General features: G+C 38.1%; 1 protein-coding gene across 5 annotated transcripts in view; it reads left to right on the top strand.

Moving 5' to 3' along the window:
• The window catches only part of Tmc1 (transmembrane channel like 1), a 244,315-nt gene extending 220,148 nt beyond the window's left edge, over window positions 1-24,167 (top strand). For all 5 annotated transcript variants that reach the window (XM_023566058.2, XM_063249732.1, XM_063249731.1 and 2 more), the window contains 7 exons: window positions 447-575; window positions 6,257-6,324; window positions 11,645-11,884; window positions 15,377-15,502; window positions 19,227-19,305; window positions 19,412-19,463; window positions 23,814-24,167. In XM_023566058.2, coding sequence (XP_023421826.1) covers window positions 447-575; window positions 6,257-6,324; window positions 11,645-11,884; window positions 15,377-15,502; window positions 19,227-19,305; window positions 19,412-19,463; window positions 23,814-23,833 — 714 coding nt within the window. In that variant the 3' untranslated portion in view covers window positions 23,834-24,167. The remainder of the gene's footprint in view (window positions 1-446; window positions 576-6,256; window positions 6,325-11,644; window positions 11,885-15,376; window positions 15,503-19,226; window positions 19,306-19,411; window positions 19,464-23,813) is intronic.
• The last annotated feature ends 3,397 nt before the right edge of the window (window positions 24,168-27,564 follow it).

Here is a 27,564-nt window from a genome sequence, read left to right as displayed (position 1 = left end):
TATATAATTCAATACCAGACTGAAAAAAAACTTCCCATGTGGTTAATATTTCCTATTTTTTCATTCTTATGCCATACTTATAAAAGTTCCTCAAGAAGAAGACTTTTTCATAGTGATTTGAGGATGGGGAATAACAATCACAATAATAATAATAATTATTATTATTTTGGTACCAGAGATCAAACTCATGACCTCATGCTTGCCAGGCAGGCACTTATGCTGTTGAGCTAAATCCCTGGCCCCGGGAATAATTATTTTGATAGTAAAAAAATATAGGTGAATCCTTTTTCATTCACTAGATAGGTCCACTTGTTCTTTTTCTTTTAGTTTTTCTTTCATTGCCATCTTCAAGCTAACGATTTTCAAAAAGATGACCAGTTTGATAGTTGCAGTAGGGCATTTTGAAGACAGAAATGCAAGTTTTAATGCAGAAAATATCTCAACAGGAATTTGTGCGGCTGACTGTTTCTGATGTTCTGACAACGTATGTCACAATCCTCATTGGTGACTTTCTCAGGGCGTGTTTTGTAAGGTTTTGCAACTATTGCTGGTGCTGGGATTTGGAATATGGATACGTAAGTATGATGTTAATTTTCTTTTACCAGACTTTTCCTTTCTGATGCATCATTTACACACACTATGCAGGAAAAAGAGTATCTCAGAGTTTGATAGGTGAGATCAACATTTCAGTTGTCAGTAAATAATGAGTAAGATAACTCAGAAGAGCTCCGAAATGAGTATCACAGTTTTTAATCTTCCAGTAAAATTAACACAGTGGCCAATGCAGTACCCTTCAGCTATAATGTTGAACTGAATCCTCAGTTAAAATGTTGAACTCAGGAATTTTTGGCCTCATAATCAGCCCTTTTTTCATGAAACTGCTGATGCTTCTAGGAGCAGGGTGAGATGTCTACCAACTGAATACTTCGTTAAGTCCCTGGAAGTCTACTGCATTGCTGGGTTAATTATCATATCCAGTTACCATGCAGTAGACTGGGGATAAAAGGATTCACTTAATATGGTGCTTTCTTCATAAACCCCATAACAGTTGGAAGCTGACGGAGACCCCAACAGCAGGCACGTGGGTTTTTCGGGAAGACCTGATTTACAGTCAGGGCTTTGGTCTGTGGAGCTGCACTCTAGGGGGTGACCTCATTTCCTGAAACAGTGGCCCAGATTTCTCTGGATCTCACTGGTGCTGACTCCATCACCAGCGTTTCCTCGGCACTCAGCCCCTGTTCCCCTAAAGATGAAGAGCAGCACAACACCCATTGTGTTACACAATAGCCAGGATTTTATTTCCCAGTTTTTGAAAATAAAACTGGCTCCTTGTATCCTGGAAAATACACCCTGGGGGATTGATAGTACTCAAGTGGTTCAAATCCTCATGTGGCCTCCTGAGCCACAAGAATGAAATCCAAGGGCCTTCCTAGGGACTTCAGCTTCCTGTGCGAGCTGTCCTTCTGAACTCACCTGTTACCACTGTTACTCTTGTTGTGTAAAGTCTACAAATACAGCTTTTCCCCCCACTCAAACAACAAGCTAGTCCCTGCCTTTGCCCTGGCTGTTTCTTTATGAAGGGGTGCTGTTACTCTCGTCTTTGGCACAGCTGATTATTTCTCATCATGAAGGACTTAGTTAAAAATCACCCCGCAGAACTTTTCTCTAATCATCCAGTGTGATGTAACCTATTAGGCACTCTACACATCAACATGATGCTTTATTTTACCTTGACATGGCCTTTAAAAATGTGCTTATTATCCGCTTTTTTCTTTTAGAATGAAAGCTGCATGAAAACAGAAGCCCTGAACCTCTACTATTTGCATGCTAGTAACATGGCAGGTGTTACATACTGATCATCAACCCTCCACATTATGGAGGCAGCCCTGGCTATGGACAGCACTCTACCCATTTCTGAGGACATGCTCAAAGAGTCGAGTCTGGTTTAGTGCCCTAGAGCTGGTGATGTTTCTGTCTCACCAGTGAAGGAATATTCTACACAGCTGATCTAACTTCTGTCTCATGCTCTGTAGTCCCTGGCTGAGTCCTGTAGTCAAGATGACTTACAGGGCTTCTGGGCCTCTGGATACCTAACTTTGAGATAGTGCCTTTTATTAGGTCATCCCTGTCACCCTCAATGAAAGTGTCTTATTCTCAGAGGAGCCAAGAGTACTTAGGTAATGCTCTTGGGTGTGGGCCAGTGAGGTCATAGTATAGATCTAAGATGCTGTGTTGTGTTCCTTTCTCATTTGTTGCTATGAGGTATTCAGCTGGCTTGGTTTCATTTCTGTTTTATCTTGCTTGATTCAGCTTTTCTGAGACAGACATAAAAATTGCCAAATTTTCCTTAGACTATTGCTTGACTTTTGTTTGGCCTTTCTCCTTGGCTGCTCTGTTCTTAAGTGGTAGAAAATTTTATTGCAAGTACAAAGTCAATATAACATGTCCTGGGCGCAAAAAAGCTGTAACTAAATGACTATAATTCATTATTTATCGAGTGCTGACAGAGCTCTTGGCTTAGTACAAAGTACAGGAAACAAGTTTCTACTGTAGATGTAGAGAAAAGTAATGTTTCCTCATGTTGCCTTTGAGGGTCTTTGGAGGAAAGCTCCAGCGATGTAAGTTAAACCTCTGCCTCATCTTTTGGGGCTCTGTGCTTTAATCCTAGTTGAGTGTGGGATCCTGTTAGTGACCAGTGAATTTCATCTGCATTTTGAATGGGACTTCAGAGCCCTTTCTGCTCCTGTTCCCAGGTCCTCTCTCCCCTCCATGGGATGCTCATGATTGCTTAGTGATGTTCTATCAGGTTATCTTCTCAGCTGTTACTTAATCTCTCCACATTTGCAACTAGGGAGCAACATCTGAGCAAGGTGAATAACCCAAGGACCAGATAAAATACAATGTTTCTGCTTTAGTAGCGCTGGGATAGGGCCTAAGAAGTCATTTTCCTTACAAGGTCCCTGGTGCTGCTGCTGACCCTGGTCGAGAACACATTTGAGGTCCACTGCTCAGGAGCCATAGTGCAGGATGGCCTGGAGCTACAAGTAGGATCATTCCAGCTATGAGAATTGGGGTGCATGTAAAAAGGTGACGTAGATCATTGCAAAGAGAATTAATTCTCTCTGACACCCTGAATGACATTTTACAATATACATAGGTTGTCAGTCTGCTCAAACTAACTGAGCTCGCAGGGAGAAAGTGGGTCTTCCCAGGCTTTTTGGTCCTGTGAGTACCATATGTCTTCCTGCTGGGTAAGTGACTGACTCCTGTGTGCTGCAAGCAAAGGTCTAAAAATAACACAAGATCATTTCTAATCCTGTGACTGTTATGGTCCTCTGCCTGAGTCCCAGTGGTTCTGCTGCTGACTTCTAACAATGTTACTAGAGTAAGGGGCCATTAGTAAGTTTATTATCCTCCTGTCACTGAACATTTCCGCATCCCTGTCTTTAAGAATGGATAATGCTTTGTTCACCCCAACTATCATTTAATTATGATTTTTTTCTACTTTAGAGACAATTGAACTAATATAGGTAAATTAATTTATATCTACTTAGGTATTATTTTAATATTTTAAAATACAATTTCATGTTTTAGAAAATGTATATCTCTAGAGGAAAGAGCATGGCATGTTGCATATACCTACATAAGTTTTTTGCCTTCTTATGTATATTTTGTTATAGAATAAGGTTTTCTGTGTTTACTGCATAAAGTATTAAATTCCAGTTCTAATGTTTTTACGGAGAAGGAATTCTTTAATAAGAATTATTAATTTTAAGTCAGTAATAGATTAGATTAGAAAGGATCTTAAAAATTATCTAGTTCAAGAGTTGATGAAACTTTTTTGTAAAGGGCTAGATAATATTTTCGCTTTTGCAAGTCATGTGATCTGTGTCGCAACCAATAAACTGTTGTCTTAACCCAGAATGGTCATAGAAAATATAGTGGGACTCTAATAAACATGTATTTCCATAAATAGGTGCCTGTCTGGGTAGGCTCATGGGCCAAAGTAAGCTGATCCCTGATTAGTTCATTTCACTCATTTCCTCACCTAGCTGGAAAATGGTGTGGGAAAGTTTAGTACTTGTGAGTTAATTGTTCTGCAAGGACCCTTGGCACAAAGGCCTGTGCTATATTTTTTGGCATCTGATCAGTTTAGACATCAGGAGTCACTTCCTCCAGCTACTCCTGCTGCAAACACAGTGTCCTTTGTACCTTTTCTTAATCAACTAGTTATGAAATACATCATGTCAAATGACCTTCAGCAGATCTTGTGAATGAATAAAGAAAAACAATATTCCAAAGACTTGAGTTTTCCCTGAGTTCTGTGGTTTGCTGGGTTATCGCGTGACACCATTCTTAAGAGACCAAAATTGAAGATTTGATTCTTGAATGGACACAGAGAAAAGCTGCTACAAAGCCACAAATCACCCAAGACTTTTGCAGATGTGTTTTGTGATCACACAGAGCTCCAGGACAGAAGTTAAAATGATTGATTTTAGGACAAAAACTGTCATCCAAATCTTTTTGCATCCTGTCATCCAAATTTTTTTGCATCCTGCGAACATTAGTGCTTCTAGAAAATCTGCAAATTTTATTGAGCATTTTGTATATAACCTTTTTTTTTTTTTTTTGGTACTGGGGATTGAACTCATGACCTCACACTTGCCAAGCAGACACTTATGCCACTGAGCTAAATCCCTGGTCCCCTATATATAACGTTTTGACAGTGTCTTGAAAGAATTTATGTTAAAATTATCTGGATCATTTTGGTTCTATTTAATTTACATGGCTATTTCCTATTTCATTATATATCATCATTTAACCTTGAGATTCATATTAGTCTTGTCATGCTCAACTTGCTATTTACTCTCTGGATCAAAGGAATATGACCTATGTCTTTCAGCAGAATAGGAAAGCTACTGTTCCCTTTGCAGGAAATGATGGAGCTGAGGCTGGAATTTATGAGACTTTTGAGGCAAAACAATTGAAAGTTGGGGACAGTTCTGTTGGAATCCAAATCAGAGACTTATTCTATCTTCTTACAAATACATTTTTCAATTTGGGGGCTGGGTAAATCAGAGACTCTCTTTTAGGCCATCTTATTCTTGTGTGTGTGTGTGCATGTATGGTTGCGTAGGTGTGCACGTGTGTGTGGCGGGGAGGGAACTATTACGGGAGAACATGAGCTGAAGCCAACCAGGGAACTTCTAGGGAGCTGCCTCTTTGATTTCTCTTTGGGTGTCTTCCTGGCCTTTCTGCTTCGTACTCACTGCTCTTTTACTTACTTACTATCTGTTCTCAGTTTTCTATCTCAAATTAAATGAGACAGTTTTATTGCTTTTTCTAATTAGCAGCAACTCTTTTGATAGACAGTTTCCTGCCCAGATGTGTATGTGTCATTAGGAAGCTTTTGAATGGGCCAGGCCCACCCAGATGCCCACTTTGTTCCTGTGGGAGCCCTGCTACCTGAGGGACAGGGTGGTGTCAGCTTGCCAAGCATGACAGTGTTATTTAGGATGTGGAGACTGGGCATTGAGTATAATGAATCCTTAAATTTTTGTTATTCTTCTATTTTTATATTAAATTATAAAATTAGCCATATTTTTCATTGAAATAAGTTGCTAAATATACGAAGCTTACAGAAGAAAACAGAGTCCAGCACTTCCATTTGCTTTACTTCTCAGTCTTTATTTATACTTTCATCTAGTGCTGATTACAAATAATGAGTGTATCATGTGATATTGTTTTGTTCGACACTAGAGCATAATTTTCACTTCCGAATATGATGACTCCAAAACGATTGTAATTAGATGAGATAACATATCACTGTACAGGCATGCTATGTTTGTTTAGCCAATATTGGATACTTACAAGGTTACATTATGTCCTGCTAAAATTTATCAGCATTTTCAAATTATTTTGTTAAGACAGAAGTAGATCTACAGGGTCAAAGAGAATAGGGTTTTTAAAAACTTTTATTCTGTTTTATCGAACTGTTTTTCAGAAAAGGTGCTACAGATTTTACTTTTCCCAGCAGGGTAAAAATGTGTGTTTTGCCATACTTTCACAGCCTTTTAACATGAGTCGCACTGTGGTAAAGGTTACTTTCTTATTATCTCGTGTATTCTGACTGATTACTCTGTGTGGCTGTTGCAGGAAGGTAATTGGGAGCTGAGTGGTGCCTGCAGGTAACCACTTTCTCTGTGATTCCCACCACCGGAGATGCTAATCCCATGAACACTTGTGTCTCTTCCAGCCTTCATACACTGAATTTGACATTAGCGGCAACGTCCTCGCGCTGATCTTCAACCAAGGCATGATCTGGTAGGCCAGCTGTTGGACAGTTTGTCACTTACAGAAATGTGACAAGGTTCTTGCTGCAGAAGGCACTGCAGCTTGGTTCCAGAGGAGGTAGCAGTGTGTGGCTTCTAACCCACTGTTTGCCTGTGCAGTGATTAGTTTCTGATCTTAAAATCTTTGATCCCAAAAGCATCTCAGAGAGCTCCTTCATGGAATCATGAGAGTCTTTGTTCTATTTGCTAGATTTATTCGAAGACTATCTTTTTATAACCTTGTGACATTAGGAACTGATAAAGAATGATAATTCCACCTGTGAAATATGCAATTAATTTACATAAACCTTTTTTTGAGAAACTGGTTTTATTTTCCTGTCATTGTTAAATATATTTAAATATACATCTGGTAGCTATTTTTGAAAATATTATCTAACCAAATTCAGTTGGTTTGTGGAGATGAAATACATGTGCTGCGAAGGTAAAGTTAAAATATTATCTTTATTCTGCAACTTGTTCAATAGGGCCATTTGCACAGGAGCACTGCTGTTTTAAATTTAATTTTAGGTTTTGATGTGCAAAGGATTGTCATATCTTTTATTAAACAGAAGCATTTTCACTGTAAACCCTGACAGGTTATGATAAGACGAGACAGTAGGAACTGTTTTTGGGTTTGAAAATTGAATCACAGCATGCGATTCATCTGCGGACCATGTGTCTTGGAAATCTGTCACTGTTAGCTAATAACACCTCACCACACAAGCAGTTACACTGGAGTAACTTTTACCCTGTGGGCATATGCCTAGAACAACACTGTGCCACTGGTCAGCCCATTGTCCTTCCCACATGTGCCAGGATAGCTGCAGCTTTTTAATGAAGTTTGTGTATTCCTCAAATGCTTCTCCATAGCTGGTCTGAGCTATTAATCCCTTGTGTGCTGATGCTGACAGAGACTGAACCTCTTTGCAGTGATTAAAACCATCTTGCTTTGCTGACATAGAGACCACCCCAAGGGTTCCACTGTCCTGCCAGAGTGCCTGTCAAATTCCCATGTCTTCTTATATGAATCAATGTAACAGTCTGTGAAAAAAGATTGATTTCCTGTTGTCAGATGTTTAACAATGCATTCCTGTTCCCATCACTTTCTAAACGTTGCAAATATGGCTCAGTTGAGCAGAGTTGGGAAGAAGTGGGAAGCATCCTTTATTCTCCAAGCCAGATGGAAGGTTAGGGAGATCTGAGGAGCAGCTCCTCTGGGTTCTGATCATGTACTTCCTGAAGGGAGATCTGTCATCCAGGCTGCAAATAGCAACACTACCAGTGGGGTAATGAGAAACCTCTGTATTGTGTCAGTGACTTTCCCACAATCCCTCAGGCCTGGTGTGCACCACCAGACATGTATTGTGTGTCTATTGTGCTTTTTTAGAGTTAAGACAATAGATTGGCCTAGAAATTGGTTTTTATTGTCAGAAAAGTTGTTATAATTACTGTCCGCCTTGGTTTGGCTTACAATTTTGCAACTGTTTGGTCCACCATTATTCACACTGAAACTCTGAAAAATCTAAAAATATTTCTAGCCTTCATGGGCAGACCTTTAATCAAAATTTCTGCTTTTTATTGTACTGTCACTTACTTGTGATTAGTTGGACAACGACTTCAGAAAGTGAGTGTGTTTGTGAATATACAAAGGTATTTGCATACATTCCAGGGTTCCAGAAAAAAAGAACTGTTATGTTCTTCACCGTCTGTTAATACTTTGCCCAGATAAAGCTTCCTTACCCCTTCGGAGGGTGCAGAGGGAATGGGATTATGGTGTGGTAGGAGATTGTAGGAGGGTACAGAGTTAGAGTAGCAGGGTCACGCTACACAAAGGGCCTCACACCTAGTAATGACTTTATTTCAGGAGGCATGAGCCTCTGACACCCGAAGTTAACTATTTTCCACAAAAACAGTGAAAATGTTTTGTATTGAAGTCTATTGTTTTGTGATTTGTAAACATCCAGTCATTGCTTTAGGGGTTGCCGAAGAAAAGTGAAGGTTATTTACACAGATGTTATTAAAGTCAGGAATTACAGCTAAAGTCCATTTTGATATGATTTGAAATATTTTTGCCCCAGTAGGATGCAAAGAGCTCACAGCGAACACACAGCTACGAAAACAGAGATGAACTCTGGACAGTGTTCCCATCTGACCCCTGGGTCCCCTAACCCACTCCTTTCACCTTTCTTCCTCATGCTCTCAGTCAGTCATCTGGGAGTCATTTGTCTGACACGTACCTGTCCCTACAGTGATACAGAGATGCAAATAAAAGGCTTTCATTTGTTTTTACCTTTGTCGAAGAAAAGCATTACATAAGACTAAAATATTAGTTGGTTTTTAACAGACAGATGATGGGATCAGGACTGGTGAAGGGTCTTTAGTGAGCTGAGCTGATTTGCTAATCAGCAAATGATGTGATGAGTACTCAGACTCAGACATCATTGCACCAGGACCTGTTTTTCTAGGTGTGGCTCCTGAATCATTTCTTCATAAAGTCCACGTGACCTTCCTGTTGAAATTTGTTCATCTATAAATCTGCAGGCATATATTGTGTGTGCATACATCTACACATGGAAAAATGTGTCTACATGTATAGAAAGTCTAGGTTTTGAATTACATGCACAATTTTGTCTTAGACTCAATTAGATTCTATAATAATGAAACATGATCCCAAAGACTTAGCATTTTACAGAAAGAACATATCCAGTGTAGGTTTGGGGATAGCTCTGATCCTCATACTTCACATTCACTTTAGAGACCCAGACTGATGGAATAAGACCCACCTGAAACATTACTGGTCACAGTAGAAGGAGCAAAAAGAAGAAAAGCTCCTCAGTATTTAAAATTTCCATCTAGCAGTGAGACCTGTAATTGCTATTCTTATTTTAGTAGCCAAAACAAGTTACAAGCCCAAGGCTAACTCTTAGAATGAGGTGAGTATAATCATTTGCAAATGTATTACAGCATGGATATTGGTATTTGATACTATAATCCAGGACTTTGAAATTTTTACCTATCAACTGGGATTCTCACTAATTTACTTTTTAAAATTTTAATTTTGAAAACAATAAAACCAAATGAGAAAAAAAAAAAAAAAACCAAAAAGCAAAATGGGGTTATTCAAAACAAAAGGATGGGCATAGTACATAATTTAAAAATCACAATACAAGGTGATCTACAATGGTTACCATGGTGTCTCTTGTTATCTTCAATAGAATTGCCCATATCATGAGGTATAATACAATTGAATATAGCAGTAGAGCATAAAATCAATAAAAACAAAACACTGGAGATATTATAAGACTTCAAAAGAGGATAATAGTCAAACCACAATGAATATGGTGGTGAATCTTATTGTCTTCAGAGTAGTTACCTATACTCTCACTCAGACTTGACACTATCAAACGTTAAAGATTCGAATAAAATCAGTCAAGACAAGACAGCAATAGAATAAGACAGATTCAAATAAAATCAGTCAAAACAAGGCAGTGAAAGCAATACAGGGCTTCAGATTAAGTTAATAGGAAATTAAAAATGGCTACCATAGTATATCCTGCTATTTTTGGAATAGCTGCCTATGCCCTCAAATATCTAGTACAAGTAGATTAACTGGAATAGAATATAACCAAACTAAACAGAGTAATAAAAGCAATATGGGTTTCAAATCATGACACAAGATTAATAATGTCCTCTGCCTTCCCTTTTTAGACAATTCCTCCCCTTTGACTTTCGCAGGGCGCACTGTACATTTGGATCCCACTAATTCCTTTAGTTTTTAGATTAGGGAGGCAACCCGCTGTTTACCTAAGTGGTTACTTTTTTTTTAAACAAGTTTTGTTAACTTTCAACTTTTGTTGTTTTATAAAAATGGTACACCATGTTGCTTCAACTTTCATTCTCCCACTAAAACAAAACAAAATAAACGAACAAAAATCAGCAATAACAGTAACAAAATCAAAGAAAATGGCCAGAAATTTTTTGCTCAATTCACTATGGCGGATATTCATATTCATTGTCTGGCACCCTATTAATAGATAACCTAAATCGTGGCAAGAGTCCACCTTTCAAAGGGGTGAATTCACTCTGAGTTGGCATAATATCAGTTATAACAAAAATTAATATCATTATCTAGGTCAAAAATGCCTCTACCATACACCGAGGTTATATTGAGTTGATTAAACAACTATAAATTCAGGTACTAGAAATTGTACCTAACCAGAAACCTAACCAGAAATTCTGAGAATTTTATTATAGTTGGTACTATTTTAAAGATAAGACTCCACCTATATTTGTAAAATAAGTACACATGTATCTTCTTTTTGGTTTTGGAGTAATAAATTGCTATTTATATTGCTTTAAGATGCTAATAAAAAGAACCCTGAACTTTATTATGCTGAAATAATTGACAGAGTCATCAAGTAAAAGTAGTCTCATCTAACTGGCTTTAAAAGTGATTTGTTAGGTACTTTTTAAAAGTCAGAGCTGGATGTGGTGGTGCACACCTGTAATCCCAGCACTTGGGAGACTGAGGCAGGAGCATCATTGTGAGTTGGAAGCCAATCTGAGCTACATGAGTTCAAGATGAGCCTGCACTACAAAGTGAGACCCTGTCTCAAAAAAAAAAAAATGTGCAAAGCAGTATATTACCAGCACAAAATAAAATAAGACAGTAAATGCATAAAAAAATATAAATAGTCATGAGGGATTTTCACCTCAAAAACACATAAAACTAGCCATTAATGATAGAGTGTATAACATACTCCTACCCATAAATATCTTTCCAATCATCTCTCCACTAGCTACTACAATGAGACAATGGTTAATATCCAAAAAAGAAAACAAACTTTTAAACTTTTCCTCTTTCATTAAGAAAAATCTGTTTACTCCTTACCAAATGGTTAATCCAAATGTGCTTTTTATTTGAATGGAACAAGCGTTTTAAAAGTCAACCATACAAATGTTAGATATATCAATGAAATAAGTATTGGGGAAATTGTGTTAGAATTAGGAGAAAGGAGTAAGACAATTTTAACAAACTGTTTACTCTTGTAGTTTATATTTATTAGTGATGACGGATGTGGCTAGTTTACCCGTGTTCTGTGAGAGACCCCTGTGCACCTTCCCTGCAGCAAGAAGGGACCTGCAAGCTGCATAGCAGACACAGGCAGAGTAGCTGGGTTTAATCATGACGGGGGTTTCCGCGGTGACCGTGTGGGTACATCTTCTGCCTCTGGCAAGAAGCACCACGCCTGCCCTGTGCCTTCCCTCTGGCCTGGAGACCCAGCACTGAGCACACTCTGTTTTCTTGCCAGGATGGGCTCCTTCTTTGCACCTAGCCTCCCGGGCATCAATATTCTTCGACTCCACACATCCATGTACTTCCAGTGCTGGGCCGTGATGTGCTGCAACGTTCCTGAGGCCAGGGTCTTCAAAGCCTCCAGATCCAATAATTTCTACCTGGGCATGCTGCTGCTCATCCTCTTCCTGTCCACCATGCCTGTCCTCTACATGATAGTGTCCCTGCCACCGTCTTTTGACTGCGGTCCCTTCAGGTCTGTGGTGTTTGTAATTTGACTCTGGGTGAAGGTGAGAAGAGCCACCCACTGTGTAATTCGGTTTCTCTTCAGGGGCATTTTTTTGTGGATAGAAATGAGATCCTTTGGTTTTTTGGGATCATCCTGCTATATGTAGAATCTTAGGCGGGCTTCATCTGTTTCTCACATGGTGATCGTAAATGTGAAATTAATTTATACTGCTCTAGGCTCTGCCTGGCCAAACACGGGCAGTGAAACCGAGCTGTCTCCATGTTAGGGGATAACTAAGCACAAGCTTTGCTCACACCAGTTTGGATGTGAATTTTCCTAATGCTAAAGCAGCGCATCCAGATACAGCCAGCTAGGGCTGGTTCTCAAGGCCTCCATCAGTCTGGGGCCAGGGGGAGGTCACTCACTCCTTACCTAGGAAGCAGAATCAGGATTAATTAATAATGAGTATGAAGGGGGTCAGACAATGTGTTGTGCAAAAATACTACCTGTTGGTAAAAAGACAAACATGTATCTTTTGTGTATTTATCCCAAGTATCACTCGGGCCAGCAATCAGGAGTCAAGAAGACTCTGATGTGAGTTAAAGTCGTGCTTTTCAACAGTTCTCTATGTCAGAGCTCTCTTTTTGACACATATCAAAAAACAAAGTCCTTGGGATCTGGAAGAAAGGATTTCCTTCCCTGAAAGTGTTAAGAATCAATCTCTTATCCCCCTTCCCCAAGAATCTCTGCCTGTTGATTTACTGGCAGATGTGCATTTGAGGGAAGGAAATGAAAATGCAAGAAGCCACGGAAGGACAGGCACGATGCTAGAATGGCCACCTATGATTTCCCCTTCGTGCCTTCAGATCCACGCTGTTAAACAAATGTCAAAATGTTTGTTTAAAAAGAAAATGTTTGTTGTCCACAGGTTAAATGTAAAAGAGCTATTTTCATTCTAGTGATAGCCTTAGCTACTATTTTACTAGCAAAGAAAGGAAATATTGAGCCATAAGATCAAAATTAGCTGTAGCTAGTTCCGACCCAGGAGACGACCAGCCCCCTCTTTCTGCCTGCGTGTGCGTGCGTGTGCGCATGCGCCTGTGCCCCTGTGTGCATTGTCAAGTAGGCTGAAATAAACAATGCGGACAGTGACACCTGGAGACCAAAGACGAAATTACAGCCTTTAATGTACCTCTAATCTTGGACCACTGATTTCAAGATGTGTGCCATTCAGTCTTCAGTTAACTTGCAATTTACCTTTGCGACTTAATAGCCAGGATAAATTTTGAGAATACTTTTGATGTTCTAACTGGAAGCTGATTCTTCTCCGGAAAAGACATAAAAGGACCTTACCAGTCTGAAAGAGAATCCTCTTGCTGTAACCACGGGACTGCATGGTTACACAGGGGCATTGAGGCTAAGTACCTCTCAGGTGGACTTGTGTGGCGATTGCACGATTTGAGCTGTTTGAATTTTCTCTCTTTTGATTTTTCCTAAGTCATATACTGAATTACTCTGATTTTCACTGAAAAAAAAATACTAGTTTGCAACTAAGGCATGGTATCAGACTATCACCAAGAGTTTGCTAATTGGCAAACTTGGGCAAAATGACTACATATGTGTCACTATTGGGATGAAGGAAGTTAAATATTTTCGGAGGAGTCTTGCACAAGGGCTGTGTCTGTACTACCATGACAACTGCTTGGCCGTCCTCTGGCATTCAGAGTTTGAGGTGTTTGCTTCACTGCCTAGTGATTGTTGCCTGACCCTGGCTGTAGGGTGGGCAGCAAACCTGAATTTGATGTAGGTTGGTGAAGACACTGCAGAGGTGACCAGGTAGTTCCAAATGCAAGTGTGTTTTCAAGTGATGCAGTGCCATTTGATGAGATGCTGTAGTATTTTCTGGTTTTGTAAGACCCAGCTAATGAAGATCAAGTTTCTGGAAAATTCTCCCAATGGCCAGTACATGAACTTACTTTAAATAATTGGACAGTTTAAAAACAATTTCACTGATGTCCAGAGGAAGATAATTCTTTTAACAGTTCCATCTTATTTTCTGAAACTTGATACGCCAGACAGTTGTTTTGTATATCATATTTCCCAAAACTTGATGCCTCCCCACATGTACCAATAATTCTGTACAGATTATAGTTCTCAGAAGCCCCAAGGTTACATTGTGGTAATTTTATTTTTAATGCATTTTACATTGAATGAATTTCATTTCATAATGGTATGCATTTATCTTAGATAATCTGGAAATTTTTGAAATATTTTACCATTAAAACAAAGACTGCCCATCACCTCAGAGACAGGAAATAATATGATGTTCAACATTATGGCATTATATATTCTTGTTTTCCTTCAAGTAAATCTTTAAATAAGTGAGATCACGAGCTAAGCACAGATTTATATTTGAGGTTACTCTTTATTGAAAGAGAGTATTAGTTAGATTAGATCTGCAAGAAGAGTAATCTGACAGGATGTTGGTGATTGTGTTCACTCAGTAGTTGAAACTATTTACAGATTAAAAGACAAAAGCGAGACTAAATGTTATTGTTTGCTACATCTTTTAATCTGAGGATACACACAATTTGATGAAACAGAGCGTTTCACTGTAGAATAAGAATGTATATACAGAAAAGCACACTTGAAACAGTGCATATTCCTCTGCACATCTAGATATTCTAAACCAACCTAAAGGATACTACTCTTGTTTTTCTAATTCATCAGAGTTAATTCTCCTAGAAACAAGATGGGCCTCAGCTGATGTTCTTTAGGGCTGTTCAGCAGAGGAAAGACCGAGGGAGAGCTCCCATCCTTCAGTGTGGGTCTTGTTATTTCTGATGAAGGAGGTCTGAGAAAATGAGACAGAAGAGACTGTGTGAAAAGAGGAATTGGATTATTTGTGGGTTTTATTCCATGAGGCCATTTCTTGAGCTGATTTCCAAAGCCAATTAAAAATAGAATGCATAGTGGGGCATGGTGGCACAGGCCTGTCATCCATGCCTTTGGGAGGCTGAGGCAGGAGGACTGCTGTGAGTTTGAGGTCAGGACTAAAGTTTAAGGTCAGGCTGGACTGCAAAGTAAAACCATGTCTTAAAAAAAAAAATTGAATACGTTGGGTACTCAGCCCAAAGAGTGCATACTCCAATGAAAACATCGAGATAAGGGGCAGACTTATGAGGTACTTATAAACTACATTTCAGTCAAAACTTCAGAAATATACTGTTAAAAACGTCTTCTAATGCTGTTGTTATCTTCGTTGGGTGTGTGTGTGTGTGTGTGTGTGTGTGTGTGTGTATGTGTGGTGTGCTGGGATAAAGTTTCTGGTACGGTACTGCATTCACATTATCCACATTGACAGTTTAGGTCAAAGTATCAGGAGACATAGCAAACATCAGAGTCCTAACCTGCAGAAATATCTAGATAGTACTGTGTATGAGTTTTCTTTGCTGTAACCAGAAGTTTCTATTTGTTTTAAATATATTTTCTCTCTCTTTCTCTTTTTTCCCCTCCTAGTGGCAAAAACAGGATGTTTGAAGTCATTGGTGAGACTCTGGAGAATGATTTCCCAAGCTGGATGGCAAAGATTTTGAGACAGCTCTCGAACCCCGGGCTGGTCATTGCTGTCGTTTTGGTGATGGCGTATGTGCTTTTCCTTCTCATAAAAGGAGCCTTGGAATTTGCTTCCTGGCTCCTTTCAAGTGCCAGCCTTTCAGCAGTGCTCTCCCCTCCACCCCCCCCCTCTCTCTCTCCCTCTCCCTCTCTCTCTCTCTCTCTCTCTCTCTCTCTCTCTCTCTCTCTCCTCCCTCTCCCTCTCCCTCTCTCTCCCTCCCTCCCTCCCTCTCTCTCTCTCTCTCTCTCTCTCTCTCTCTCCTTCTCTCTCTCTCTCTCCCTCCCTTCCCTGGTTTGTGCTGTAACCTAACCAAATGCAGCTCTAATAATTACGCTGTGGTGGGAGCTAAAATTCATGAGCCATATTCTGATCCTATTGGATGTAATTCACAGCCATCTGCATCTGTCTTGCCTCTCCAGTATTATAAGATTTGTTTCCAAGTAACCAAAATAATTACCAGTAAACAGCTAAAGCAGAAGAAACATAAATGCCAAATCTAATCAGTACAGTGAGCTTCGCTCCACAGCGTGGCCTCCATCTCCCTTCCATAAAGCAGATGGTTGTGAATATAGAGAAATGAGGAGTCCCTAAGGTCATATTCTGTTGGAGGCCCTGTAGGCTATGTTTTAAGGCTAAATGCTTAGCGTTGTGCCCACTGTGAGGCCTGTGGGTTGGACAGGTCTGGCTGGCCTTGGGTCACACTGTATGCAAGGGAATTGTCTTAGGGCTAGTGTACAATTCACAACTGTAGTTAATATATGTAAGTAACAAAGCTCTCACACGTGGGGCACACCTGCAAGAGATCTTAAGAATTTCCCTGTGCTTGTTTATACAAGGTTGTAGGTAACCACTGTACATCCTAAGAGAATCAGAGCCCTGGAGGGTCTTGGAAAGATACTTTAGTCTCTCCCTTTGAAATCAGTGATTTCTAAAAGAGAGTACTTGGTGGAGTCTTTCATTCCCATATCACTTCCACTGACTTCTGATTTTTAACCACAAAAGATAAACTCACATTCTAAGTAAAAATATATACAACCAAGGAAAGTGGCCTTCCTTTCAAGCCCCAGCGCCCCCAGATAGGAAGTCTGTTAGTTACAAAAGGCAGGCAGTAAGCCACCTGCAGGGACCATCAGGAACAAAGTTGATGCAAAAGGTTGGGTTTGTTTCCATAAAGGTAAGATGAGGAAATCTGAGGAAGGAAGTGGCACTGTAACCAGCTGGGATTCTGAGCTAGATGTTGTCTTTATTGTGGTGGACACTGTCATGACCTCTCCTATAAAGTGGTGAGGGCAGGGGTTGTATTCTTTAATTTTATAAATTAAGAAACAACTTATAGATCTTCCTTAAAGCACAAATGTTGTAACTGGGTAATAGCAGGATTTAAAGCAACCACTTTCCAGTAAGTCCAACACTCACTGTTTTACAGCGTGAGGGAGAGCTAATAACCCACAGGGATGCTCACACCCTGAGGTAGGTTGCTCTTATGTGGTACTGGACTTTGATCATGGGCTGGTGTTGAGAATCTGATAGTAAATCTTTGGCACAGATGCATTAGAACGTAATTTGCTGGACACATCCTGTTTCACCAGATGGCTCTCAAAGTGATTTTCTTCTGGACATTGTTCCTGATGCAGAGGCTTTGGAAAGCATACTGATAACTATCCAGTGGGCTTGGGGAGTCGAAGTCCCCAATGAGATTGTCATAAATAAGACTGCCATAAACACACACACAGATACACAAAAACACCTAGTTTAAAGGTCTGATTTTAATACAGTATCCTGAATCTATAGAGAGATATGTTTCTAAGCAAAAGGGCAACTTCTCTTGGCTTCTGCTCCCTTAGGAGCTACACCGTGTCCAGAATGTGGGGAAAGAATGAATGGAGCCATTGTTGCAGATGCTAATCACACACGGACACAAGTACTCCCATGGTAACCTTGAGAAATTGGTTCCGTTAATCCTATTATCAATGCCATGTGGAAGATCTGTCCTGAATGAAGTGGCTAATAGGTGGAGTTTAAGCTGGTGTCTTCCTAGCCCTGATTCTTACTTCATCCATTTGTGTGTACCGTTAAACAGAGTTTGGGATCTGTGGGAATGTCAGAAGGGCAAGGGCCACTTTGAAGGGACGGCCTAAATCCAGGGCATGCTTTTCTCAAAAGACCAGCTCTAGTGGATATTTCAGACCAAGAGGCTTATATTTAGGATTTTACGTAAACACATTATAAACATTTGAAGCTGTAGAAAACCATTGCGAGTTCATTAGCCACACAAAATAATCTGGGAAATGAATTTAACCTGGAGGCCATGGTTTGCTAACCCATGATGTGAGTAACCCAGAGGAGAACTGGCAGCATGTAAGGGTCAAACATATCCAGGAAGATTGATTTTAGTGCTGAGGCTTTGACATAAAACTCAAATTTCAGTTTATTAGTGATTTGATTTTTTTCAGATCCTGAGGTCTCATCTTCTACTTTATGAAGCCCATACATTTGGCTTGGCTTTTTGTTGCCTTTAATTAGTGAATGTTACAAGCATCTGAATTTCTCCAGTGGGTCATATTAGACCTTTGTGGATGGTTTTGTGGTATCTGAGTGGAATTCAGGTTAGTTCTCTGCAGGCAGCGTTATTCCTTCAGAGATGAGGAGGCGATTCGTGAAGGTGCCTCCCAAGACAAGAAGAAAGTGATAGGTAAACAGAGAATTTCAGGGATGAAAATGATTCTCTGAGATCTTTGTGTGCACTCCTCAAAATCCAGGAACTTTTCTAAGAAAGTTCTTATAATACATGCACACAATTGTACACATACACACACACATACACCCATTTATTGAACACCTATTTCATACCCAAAATTGTTCCCCTGTGTGTAATTTCAGTCAGACTCTGTGTAATCATATGAGAGATAAACAGACACAGCTAAACTATAGCAGTAACTGTGCTACTCACACCAGATGCCTCATAAAGGGTATGATCTGTTGTGTTGGTGAGCAGAAGAAATGTGTTCAATATCTGATTATTGGCAACAAAGAACAGTGCCAGTCACTTTTTTTTTTCTGAAAATTTTCTTCTTGTTGCTTTTTGTTTTTGTTTTTGATTACATTTTTTCCCTTTGTTCACTTTGCCTTAACAGAAGAATGACATTAATTTTTGTAGAATTATTAGTTTGGATTTTGTTCTAAGAATATAAATATCACTTAAAATCCACAATTACAACATTATAAAACATTTTTTCCTGGAAGAAGGAAGAAATGCAAACAATAGATGTTATAGGAAAAAACCCCTCTGTGTTAATTAACTATTCCTATGAAGATTGTAAAGGCCAGAAGAGGCAGAAAGTAATTTTTCTCTGTATTTTTCATATTTCCTATGCTTTAGTAGATTTTCCGTTTTGGGGGATGTCATTGCCATTAATTTAAAATGCTGCTTTTAATTATACTGTAGACTGATTTTAACACATTTCCAGGAAGACACTGACTGAGGCACGTGGAACAGCAACTAGAGCTTGAAGCTGTGGATAAGAAGCCTTTGGCCCAACTTTCTGGCTTTATCCTAGTTTCTGTGTAACTCTGAGTGCACCTCTTTACCTCTCTCACCTTCAGCTGTTAGCTGCAAAATAAGAAATTTTGGTGGAAAAATACCTCAGTGTCCGCTCTCAGGTTAACATGCCATGATTTACTTAATGTAAGTGTAAGACGAATCTCGAGAAGCTCAAATTTCCATCCCTTTTCTTATTACTATTTTTTATTTAGTTTGACCATCTATTATCTCAATGCTACTGCCAAGGGCCAGAAGGCAGCAAATCTGGATCTCAAGAAGAAGATGAAAATGGTAGGACACAATTTACTCTGAAGAATTACTATCTTGCTCAGTGTCAAGGTGTGGGAAATGCCAGGAAATCTAATTTTCTTTTTCTTTTTCTTTTTTCATTGCATAGCAAGCTTTGGAGAACAAAATGCGCAACAAGAAGATGGCAGCTGCGCGAGCTGGTGAGAGCTGCTGGGTTTCCGCAATCGTTTCCTGACACTGTGCTTTTCTTTTCTTCCTTTCTTCCTTTCTTCCTTTCTTCCTTTCCTCCTTCCTTCCTTTCTTTCTTTCTTTCTTTCTTTCTTTCTTTCTTTCTCTTTTTCTCTTTCTTTTTCTCTTTTTCTCTTTCTTTTTCTCTTTCTCTTTCTTTCTTTCTTTCTCTTTTTCTTTCTCTCTCTCTCTCTCTTTCTTTCTTTCTTTCTTTCTTTCTTTCTTTCTTTCCTCCTCCAAATGAGGCATCAGTTGGCAAGTGGGATGACTGCCTTTAGCAGGTCACTCAAAACCCTTGCCATCCACCTCTTTAATGCTTCTCAGCCATCATTCAAGGGGGTTGTTTTCCACTGGAAGAAAAAAAAGACAAGGAAAAATTCAGGAATGTAAACTTAGCAGTAGGGAATTTTTAATTGACCTTGAAAACAGACAGAAAATGATGGAAGCAATACCAATAATGGCTGCCATCAGGACATATCTGGACTTTTTTTATGCATGAAAGGAAGTGTAGGGATCCCCAAAGGATGCTCCTCTGAGCTCCCCAGCATTGCTTGCCTGGTGCCTTTTCTAATCCATTATCCTGTTTTAAATCTTTTTAATTTTTAACATGCAGTCAGCTCTTCACTTGCAGAGGTTTCCTCACTACAAATTCAGCCAACTCTCTATTGAAAATATTTGAAAAACAATATCGTGATTGAGTTAAACATGAGCAGAATCATTTTTCCTATCATTATTCCCTAAACAATGTAACTATTCACATAACTTCCACATAAGCTATTGTAAGTCATCCACAGATAACGGAAAGCACCTGGGCGGGTGTGGGTCGGTTGTAGGTAAATGCTACATCACTTTGCAAGAGAGATGAGAGTATTCTCAGATTTGTGTAACCAAGGGAAGTGAGGAACAGGAAAGCCTGGAACCAGTCCTGTACAGATCCTGAGAGATGACTCCCTTTGAATAAGACAAAATGAATCATGTGCCTTGAGCCCCTCATGGAAGATGATACCTAAAATCTTTACTGAAGGTGTTTTCCAACTTTTCCCTTCTTAACTTTAATAGTTTTTAGCTCAGCAGATATTTTCTCCTACATAATTTTAAAAATTCAATTCATGTTTGTTTAAAACAGACAAATGTATTAGTGTGCAGAAATGAACAGAGTAGTGGTGTGAATGGCTCCAGACCCCTATTACCCCTAAATTTAGCATGTGATTGTAGCCAAGTCCATTTCTTGGTAGGTCTCCCAAGACTAATCTTTTTCATGTTGCGGGACCTTCATGGCAGCAGGAATAGAGACAGCCACTTGTAAGGTCACGACCTCAGATCACAATTCCCAAAGGAAATCTCAATGAGATTTTGAGTAACCCCTTGGAAAGGCAATAGAACATTTTTCCTGGAAATTCTCCTGTGTCTTTTTCTTGAATTGACCCCATATGGGTTATGAATCCATCTCCTCACCACTCACTGTGTCTGAATGAGAGCTTGGGGATTTGCTGAAGACACTCAGGTGGCCCCTGCAACAGGGCTTGGTCAGAGTCTCTCAAGCTCATGGACTGCACTGGGAAGGGAGGAAAGGGGCTCGGTGACCCTAAGCAGCATATGTTCAAGCTTTGTTGCCTTCTTAATGCTTAACTTTTAAAAACATTTTCTACCCAGATTGAAGAAGTATAAGGTTAATTGCTAGGTGCTGAATTGGATGATTGCATGATTTACAGTTATTAAAGTAGTCTTTTTTAAAAAATCATTTTTATCAATGTTCTATGTGCACATAGTTTAGTTATATAATTCTATGAAGTTTAGTTTGAAAAATAGCATCTCTTTTTTTCTCTCCTTCCACCTATTCATACCCATTTATACAAAGAAAAATGCTTTCAAACTGTTTTGGTAGATTATTTAGATATTTATTTTCAAATTGTACTTTTTTATTGCAGTTTCTTAAATTCTTATTTTTATTATCAATTATTAACTATGCTAGAAATAAGAATGTGGTTCTTTTTCAAACCCAGTCTCTTTGTACATTGTGGCATGCAGTTATATCATTATTTTGGTTAGGACTATGGATTTTATTATGGACATTTTCATGGCTGAGCTAGGTAGTAAATTTTGAATCTCTAAATCTCTGCAGTGTATTGATTATATAAGCTTTTAACATGTCTCTACATAGTGGTTTTCTCATTCATTTCATTTTCCTGGAGAATGTTCTCAGGATCTTCTGACCTTTTTCATTCTCCACTGGCTCCCCGTTACATTTGATGTGTCACTGTGATTCCCATGATTTTCTTTATTTTCTGCTCAACACGGCCTCTGTCCCTCTATTCTGTCTTCAATATCTTAACTTGCATTTTCTCCACCTTCTTTCTTGGTTTGTCCAAATGTTTGTCCAACAAGAAACAGCAGGTCTAGAGAATGTCCAATTAATAAAAATAATATTTTTTCAGATATTTTCTATTGCATTCTAGGTTTCAAAATTGCAATCAGAAATTATAAGCCTATTTTGATTCTCAGTCTTCTTGAGTGGCTCGTATTTTTTAATTAACTAGGTTTATTAGTACATTTTAGGTGCCCACAATGATCACAGTCATCATAACGAATTTGTACCTGTACTTGATGTATCTTGATTCTTGTTTTCCCCTTTCCCTACCTTCCCTTCAACCCCTCCCCCTCCTTTATTTACCAAAGATTTCTTTCCATTTTTTTCTTTGTTTTTGCTTTTTTTGTTTCCCTTCTTTCCTTGCCTCCTTTTTCCTTCCCCTTGTCATTCCCCTTCTCATTTGAAACTTTTCTTCCTATTTCGCAGTATCTATAATATATTTTGTCCTTATTTACTTTTGATTTCTCACATCAGAGAAACAATGCAATATTTATACATGTGTGTTCAGTTTATTTCACTTAAGAGAACAGTTTCAAGGTGCATCCAGTTACCTAGAAATGTCTCAAGTTTATTCTTCTTTATGCCCGAGTAGTACGCCACTGTATAAAACCCCACACCTTTATCCATTCATTGATTGATGGATATTTATGCTGTTTCCAAGATTTAGTATTACAGACTGTGCTGCTATACATACACATGGGTGTGCATAGAATGCGATGGTATGATGCTTTCAGTTCTTTCGAGAAGATACCAAGAAAGGAATAGCTGGGTCAAATGGATCTCTAATTTTAATTTTTTGAGGAATCTTCACACTGATTTCCACAATGGTTGCACCAGTCCACACTCCCACCAACAGTGGAGAGGGTTTCTTTTTTGCCAAAGCTCTTGTCGCATTTTTAATACGTTAATTTCTTTATAACCGCTGTTCTTTCTGGAGTGAGATGGAACCTCAGCATTGTATTAATTTATGTCTCTCAAATGACCAATGATATCAAATATTTTTATATATTTATTTGCTATTTGTACTACTTCATCTGAGAAATATCTGTTCATTTCAGATGCCATTTTTGGGTTGGGCCTTTAAATCTGGGAGTCTGATTTATTTTTGAGTTCTTTATGTAGTCTAGATATTAGTCTTCTGTCTGAGGACCAGTTGGTAAGGTTTCATTTTATTCCCCACACTGTAAGTTGTCTCTTCACTCAGTTGGTGATTTCTCTTGCTGTGCAAAACCTTTTTTAATCAGATGAGATCCCACTTGGTGATTCTTTGTGATAGTTTCTGTACAATCAGAATTTTTGTTCATAAAGTTTTGAGTGGCTTCTCTATCAGCCATTGCTTTATCTATGTAGAAAGTTGTAGGATCTACTTTTTATCTTCAGTGTATGAATTTCATAAAATATATCTTCTGTGGATTTATTTTTTATTCCTTGTGTGCTTATCAGTAGGCCTTTTCATTCTGGATATTTATGGTTTTTAGTTGAATTGAATTTTCTAGAACTGTTATCAAATTAGTGCTGAAAAAGATGAGTAGAAAATTCTGCCTGTGAGGTCTGAATTGCAGTTAAAGTTTATCACTATATTTATTGTTTTACATCATGGTGTAATGCTTCAGCATGTTATTTATCAACATGTTATTTATTTGCAGAATTGCTCAGCGAATACCTCCTTAGTATCTTTGTAGCCTAAAAACTCTTACCCTAAAAATTTGAAGAGAATAAATTTCTATATTCATTGCTTAAGTAACAACCAATAAGCAGAATGTGCACTCTTCTGGTCTTTAGAAGTTGTGAGGACTTTATAAAATATTTGCATATATAAATGCTAAGCATTATAGCAATGGGGAGCACATTTGGGAAATACAGTGTCCGGCCACTTTACTCAAAACCACTAAGGACTTTCAAACTAAATTTTTGTTGAACTTATTTCTCTTTTTCTTTCTTTTCTGGAAAACAGCGGCAGCTGGTGGCCAGTAACTTTCACAGATATGCCAGAGGCCTGGGAGTACTCCTTCCCTTCGTGGTTTAAAGTGATTCCTATGTGAAGCCCCAGAGGTCAAGCTTTGGGGACAGGCTGCTCTCAGTCATCAAGGTCGTGCTTGTCAGCGAGGCCTCCTCAGTTCTCGTCAGGAAGAAACATCTCCATCGTACTCCAGAGTAAAGACTTGTTCTTGCTCTGCCACTTCTTCCCTTCCTGTTTCCCTGATATTTTCCTAACACACTGAATTTGAAAATGATTGTGATCCACTAATGTAAGATACTGGATATAATTGGTGAGTTAATTAAATAAAACTTACTTATATAGACTTTCTCACTGTATGTTTTATTTTACTTTTCTTGGATTGGGAGGAGGAGTATACTAAACCTTTCCCTCTGAGTTGTTAAATATTTACATGGAACATTGCAATCATTCATTAACTCACTTTGTTTATTTTGCTACCTGTGTCTCAACTCAGGGTCCCCCCAACACATTTTTATTTGCCACTGGGTTCATTATGAAAAAGAACAGACTTAAAATGGAAAATCTTATAAAAGTTAGGGGCATTCTGAGTGCTAGGTTAGGGATTTTCAAGGGAGTATATGAATCCTAAACTGCTGGTGTGAAAGAAAGAAGAAAGAAAAGAAAGAAGAAAGAAAGAAAGAAAGAAAGAAAGAAAGAAAGAAAGAAAGAAAGAAAGAAAGAAAGGAAGGACATCCTGACCACTGTTCCATTACAGACTATCGTGTTGACCTTCGTGTTTATATTTATTGAGTTTAGATTCTAGTATTGAAATTTATCTTTGCTTTTTTTTTTCTGGTTATGGTTAGAGAGACGCTCCTCCATCAGGATGTTGAGAAGCGATTTGGCACTGGTATTTACAGTTTGAGTTGGATTTGATTAGTGCTAGGTCTTGTGATGTAACTTCAGTTGCATTCGTAACTCACACTGTCCCTTCCCAGAGCTGACCTAACTTGCCTGTCATTCTTGGCAATTGACACGCTGATTTTTATGACTTTAATTTCTCCTTTTCACTCCCACTGGCCAAAGGATGAACAAACTCTTCCCCAGCTAAATCTAGACATACTGTCTCTGGTGGCCTTGTCTGAATTAGTGTCTGTTCCTGGTCACATCTGTTCTTTCCCTGGACTTTTATGCCTTTAAATGAAAGTGTATTATTTTTTATTGATTTTCATGTAGCTTGTAAAGCTTTTTATTGTTTTTTCCATGCATGCATCTTCTTTCCTGTCCAAACTGTGAGCTCCCTATGAGCAATGATCATTTCATCTAATTCTTTTATATGCCTAGTATAGTGCTGTGCACAGGTAGACGATGAATAAACACTTGTTAATTAAATGAATCAGTTTAAGTTACAGCAATCATACTATGAAGCAAAAGCTTGTGTTATCCAAATGATAAAAATGTTACAATGAGTAAGAAAGGAATTGTCTGCTGCTATGGCTTTTATTATGTCATTAGATAGAGGAGTAAATAAAGCTAGTATTTGTTTATTTCAAACTGAATCATTTCTATAGTGTGTGATAATAGGATTAGGGGATTAATTTGTGGTACAGTCAAATTTACAGTGAGGAAGAAGTGTCTTGCGCTTGATCTGCTTTGTATGGGTAATGGGAGGAGTCATCCAAAGGTAATCGTTTCCCAAAAACATGTGCTATTAGAATGAATGTTAATGTTATAAATATTCAGACACAATAGGTCAAACTTTATTTTTCTATAAGTTGAAAAATATTTGGATTTTTATAGCATCTAATTATCCTCATGATTGAAGTCAAACATTTGTAAAACTGTTAATATTTTCAGTCTCTGGAGGCTTTAAAAATATTTCCACCTGATTACCTCGACGAGGAGCTAAGATAGCATTATATTATATATCCGAAGTTCTCTTATGACCATTGAGAGAATAGCCTTACACTGGGGTGATCAGATTCTCAAGGCTTATTTCCATATTGTTCTTTATATCTCTAATGATTAAAACCATAGAGAAAACTCAAGGCCAAAAAAATCTAGTTTGTACCTTTTATTCTTTTTAAGTGGAATCAAAAAGCTCTGACAAGTATATGTGAAAAATCTTTCCCATTCATTTGGAGGATTATTTTTTTTTTTTTTTGATACTGGGGATTGAATTCATGACCTTGCACTTGTCAGGCAGGCATTTATACCACTGAGCTAAATCACTGGCCCCCATTTGGATAATTTTAAAAAGCTGTGTTTAAACACATTTTCCCAACTAGTTCCTTTAGCTGCTGAGAAGAAGATATAATTTAGCCAGATTTATAAAAATACAACCTTAACCTGAACTACTGTATTCTTTTTTATATGATAAATCTCTTCAAGTTCAAAGGCTAGAAATACATACCCAAGAGTAAATAAGCAGGAATTCAAAACTGAACGATATTGGAAGAGGACTGGCAAATATTCTTAGCTTTCAATACACATGGGCCCTTGAACTTTTTGAAAAGACACTGAGCCCTAACCATAACTTAAAATACAAAATCTGAAACTATAGTCTTTGTGTGATTCCCATCTACTTTTTGCAGAAAAGAAATGATGTTATGTGACAATGTCAGAGGTCCTCAAACCATACATGGGTTCACTGTCTCAAAATTCTGTTGGAATGGGTTAACTTGACCATTGGGTTTTGGGTAGTCTGGATGTCTTTTCTGGGGTTGGTCTTGATGAATTGAATCAGTAGATATGAAAGATGGAAAAGTGTGCCCATGACACACCAGTGTGTATACAAATCTTCCTGACTTTTAAAGAGTTTATTGTAGTCATTCATGTTCATTACAACAAATTTGGGAAGTTTCAATAGATTAAAAACATAAGAGAAACCTCACAACTATACCACTGTAGTTTCTATTTACATTTTGGTGTATCTTTTTTTGCAGAATTGTAATCATGCAAACATAGATTCAATAAAATAGTTTGGAACACAAGACATATCTAGTTTTATATTACTTTTTCAACTAATAGTTTCCAATGTCATAGATATTATTTGAAGACATTTTCAATGTCTATTGTAATTTATAAGTTAAATAAAATATTGTTTAATATCACTATATCTTAATTTGTTTAACCATTTACTGTTGTACATTTAGATCAAGCATTTAATGTTAAACTTCAGTTTGTATCTTTTTGAACACAGTTTTGTGTGAATCCATTAATTCTAAGTATAGACTTTTAAACCAATATATAAGCATTTCTAAAGGCAGTTTTGTATCACTTAATGATACAATTATATTATTTTCTTTTACTTGATCTCCACTTCCTATTTCACAGCACTTATTCTGAGAAGCCACCAAATTTTTCTCTTGATTCTGTTTTATTTGTAATTACACATAAATCTCCATTTAGATACTATCTTAAAGAGCTTTATGCTTAAGGAAAACAATATCTTCTTTTTTTAGAAGGCAAACTTCACATATTGCTTCAAATCAACTATTTTCTGGATTTGATAATTCAAAATGCTATTTGGGAAAATTAGCTTTTTTCTTATTTTATTTGTAAAAACTTTGGTTGTATTATAGTTTTATTCTTCTTATTAGAAGTTAGTCCAGAATCATTTTTACAAAAAAGAAAGCAGAGTTCTGAATTTTTTCTTATATGATTATTTTTTTGTGTTGCTGTGTTCTCCAGTTACTGTTATGATTTAAAAGAAAATCTCTGATGTAAAGTCCTGGCATCTTACTCATCATGGGTAGGATACCAG

Source organism: Cavia porcellus, unplaced genomic scaffold (genome assembly GCF_034190915.1).
Source record: "Cavia porcellus strain 051 isolate PalLab524CR breed Dunkin Hartley unplaced genomic scaffold, mCavPor4.1 scaffold_1, whole genome shotgun sequence".
Taxonomy (NCBI): Eukaryota; Metazoa; Chordata; class Mammalia; order Rodentia; family Caviidae; genus Cavia; species Cavia porcellus.
The sequence above is the reverse complement of the archived record's forward strand: the minus strand, read 5'-3'. Positions and strand labels throughout refer to the sequence as shown.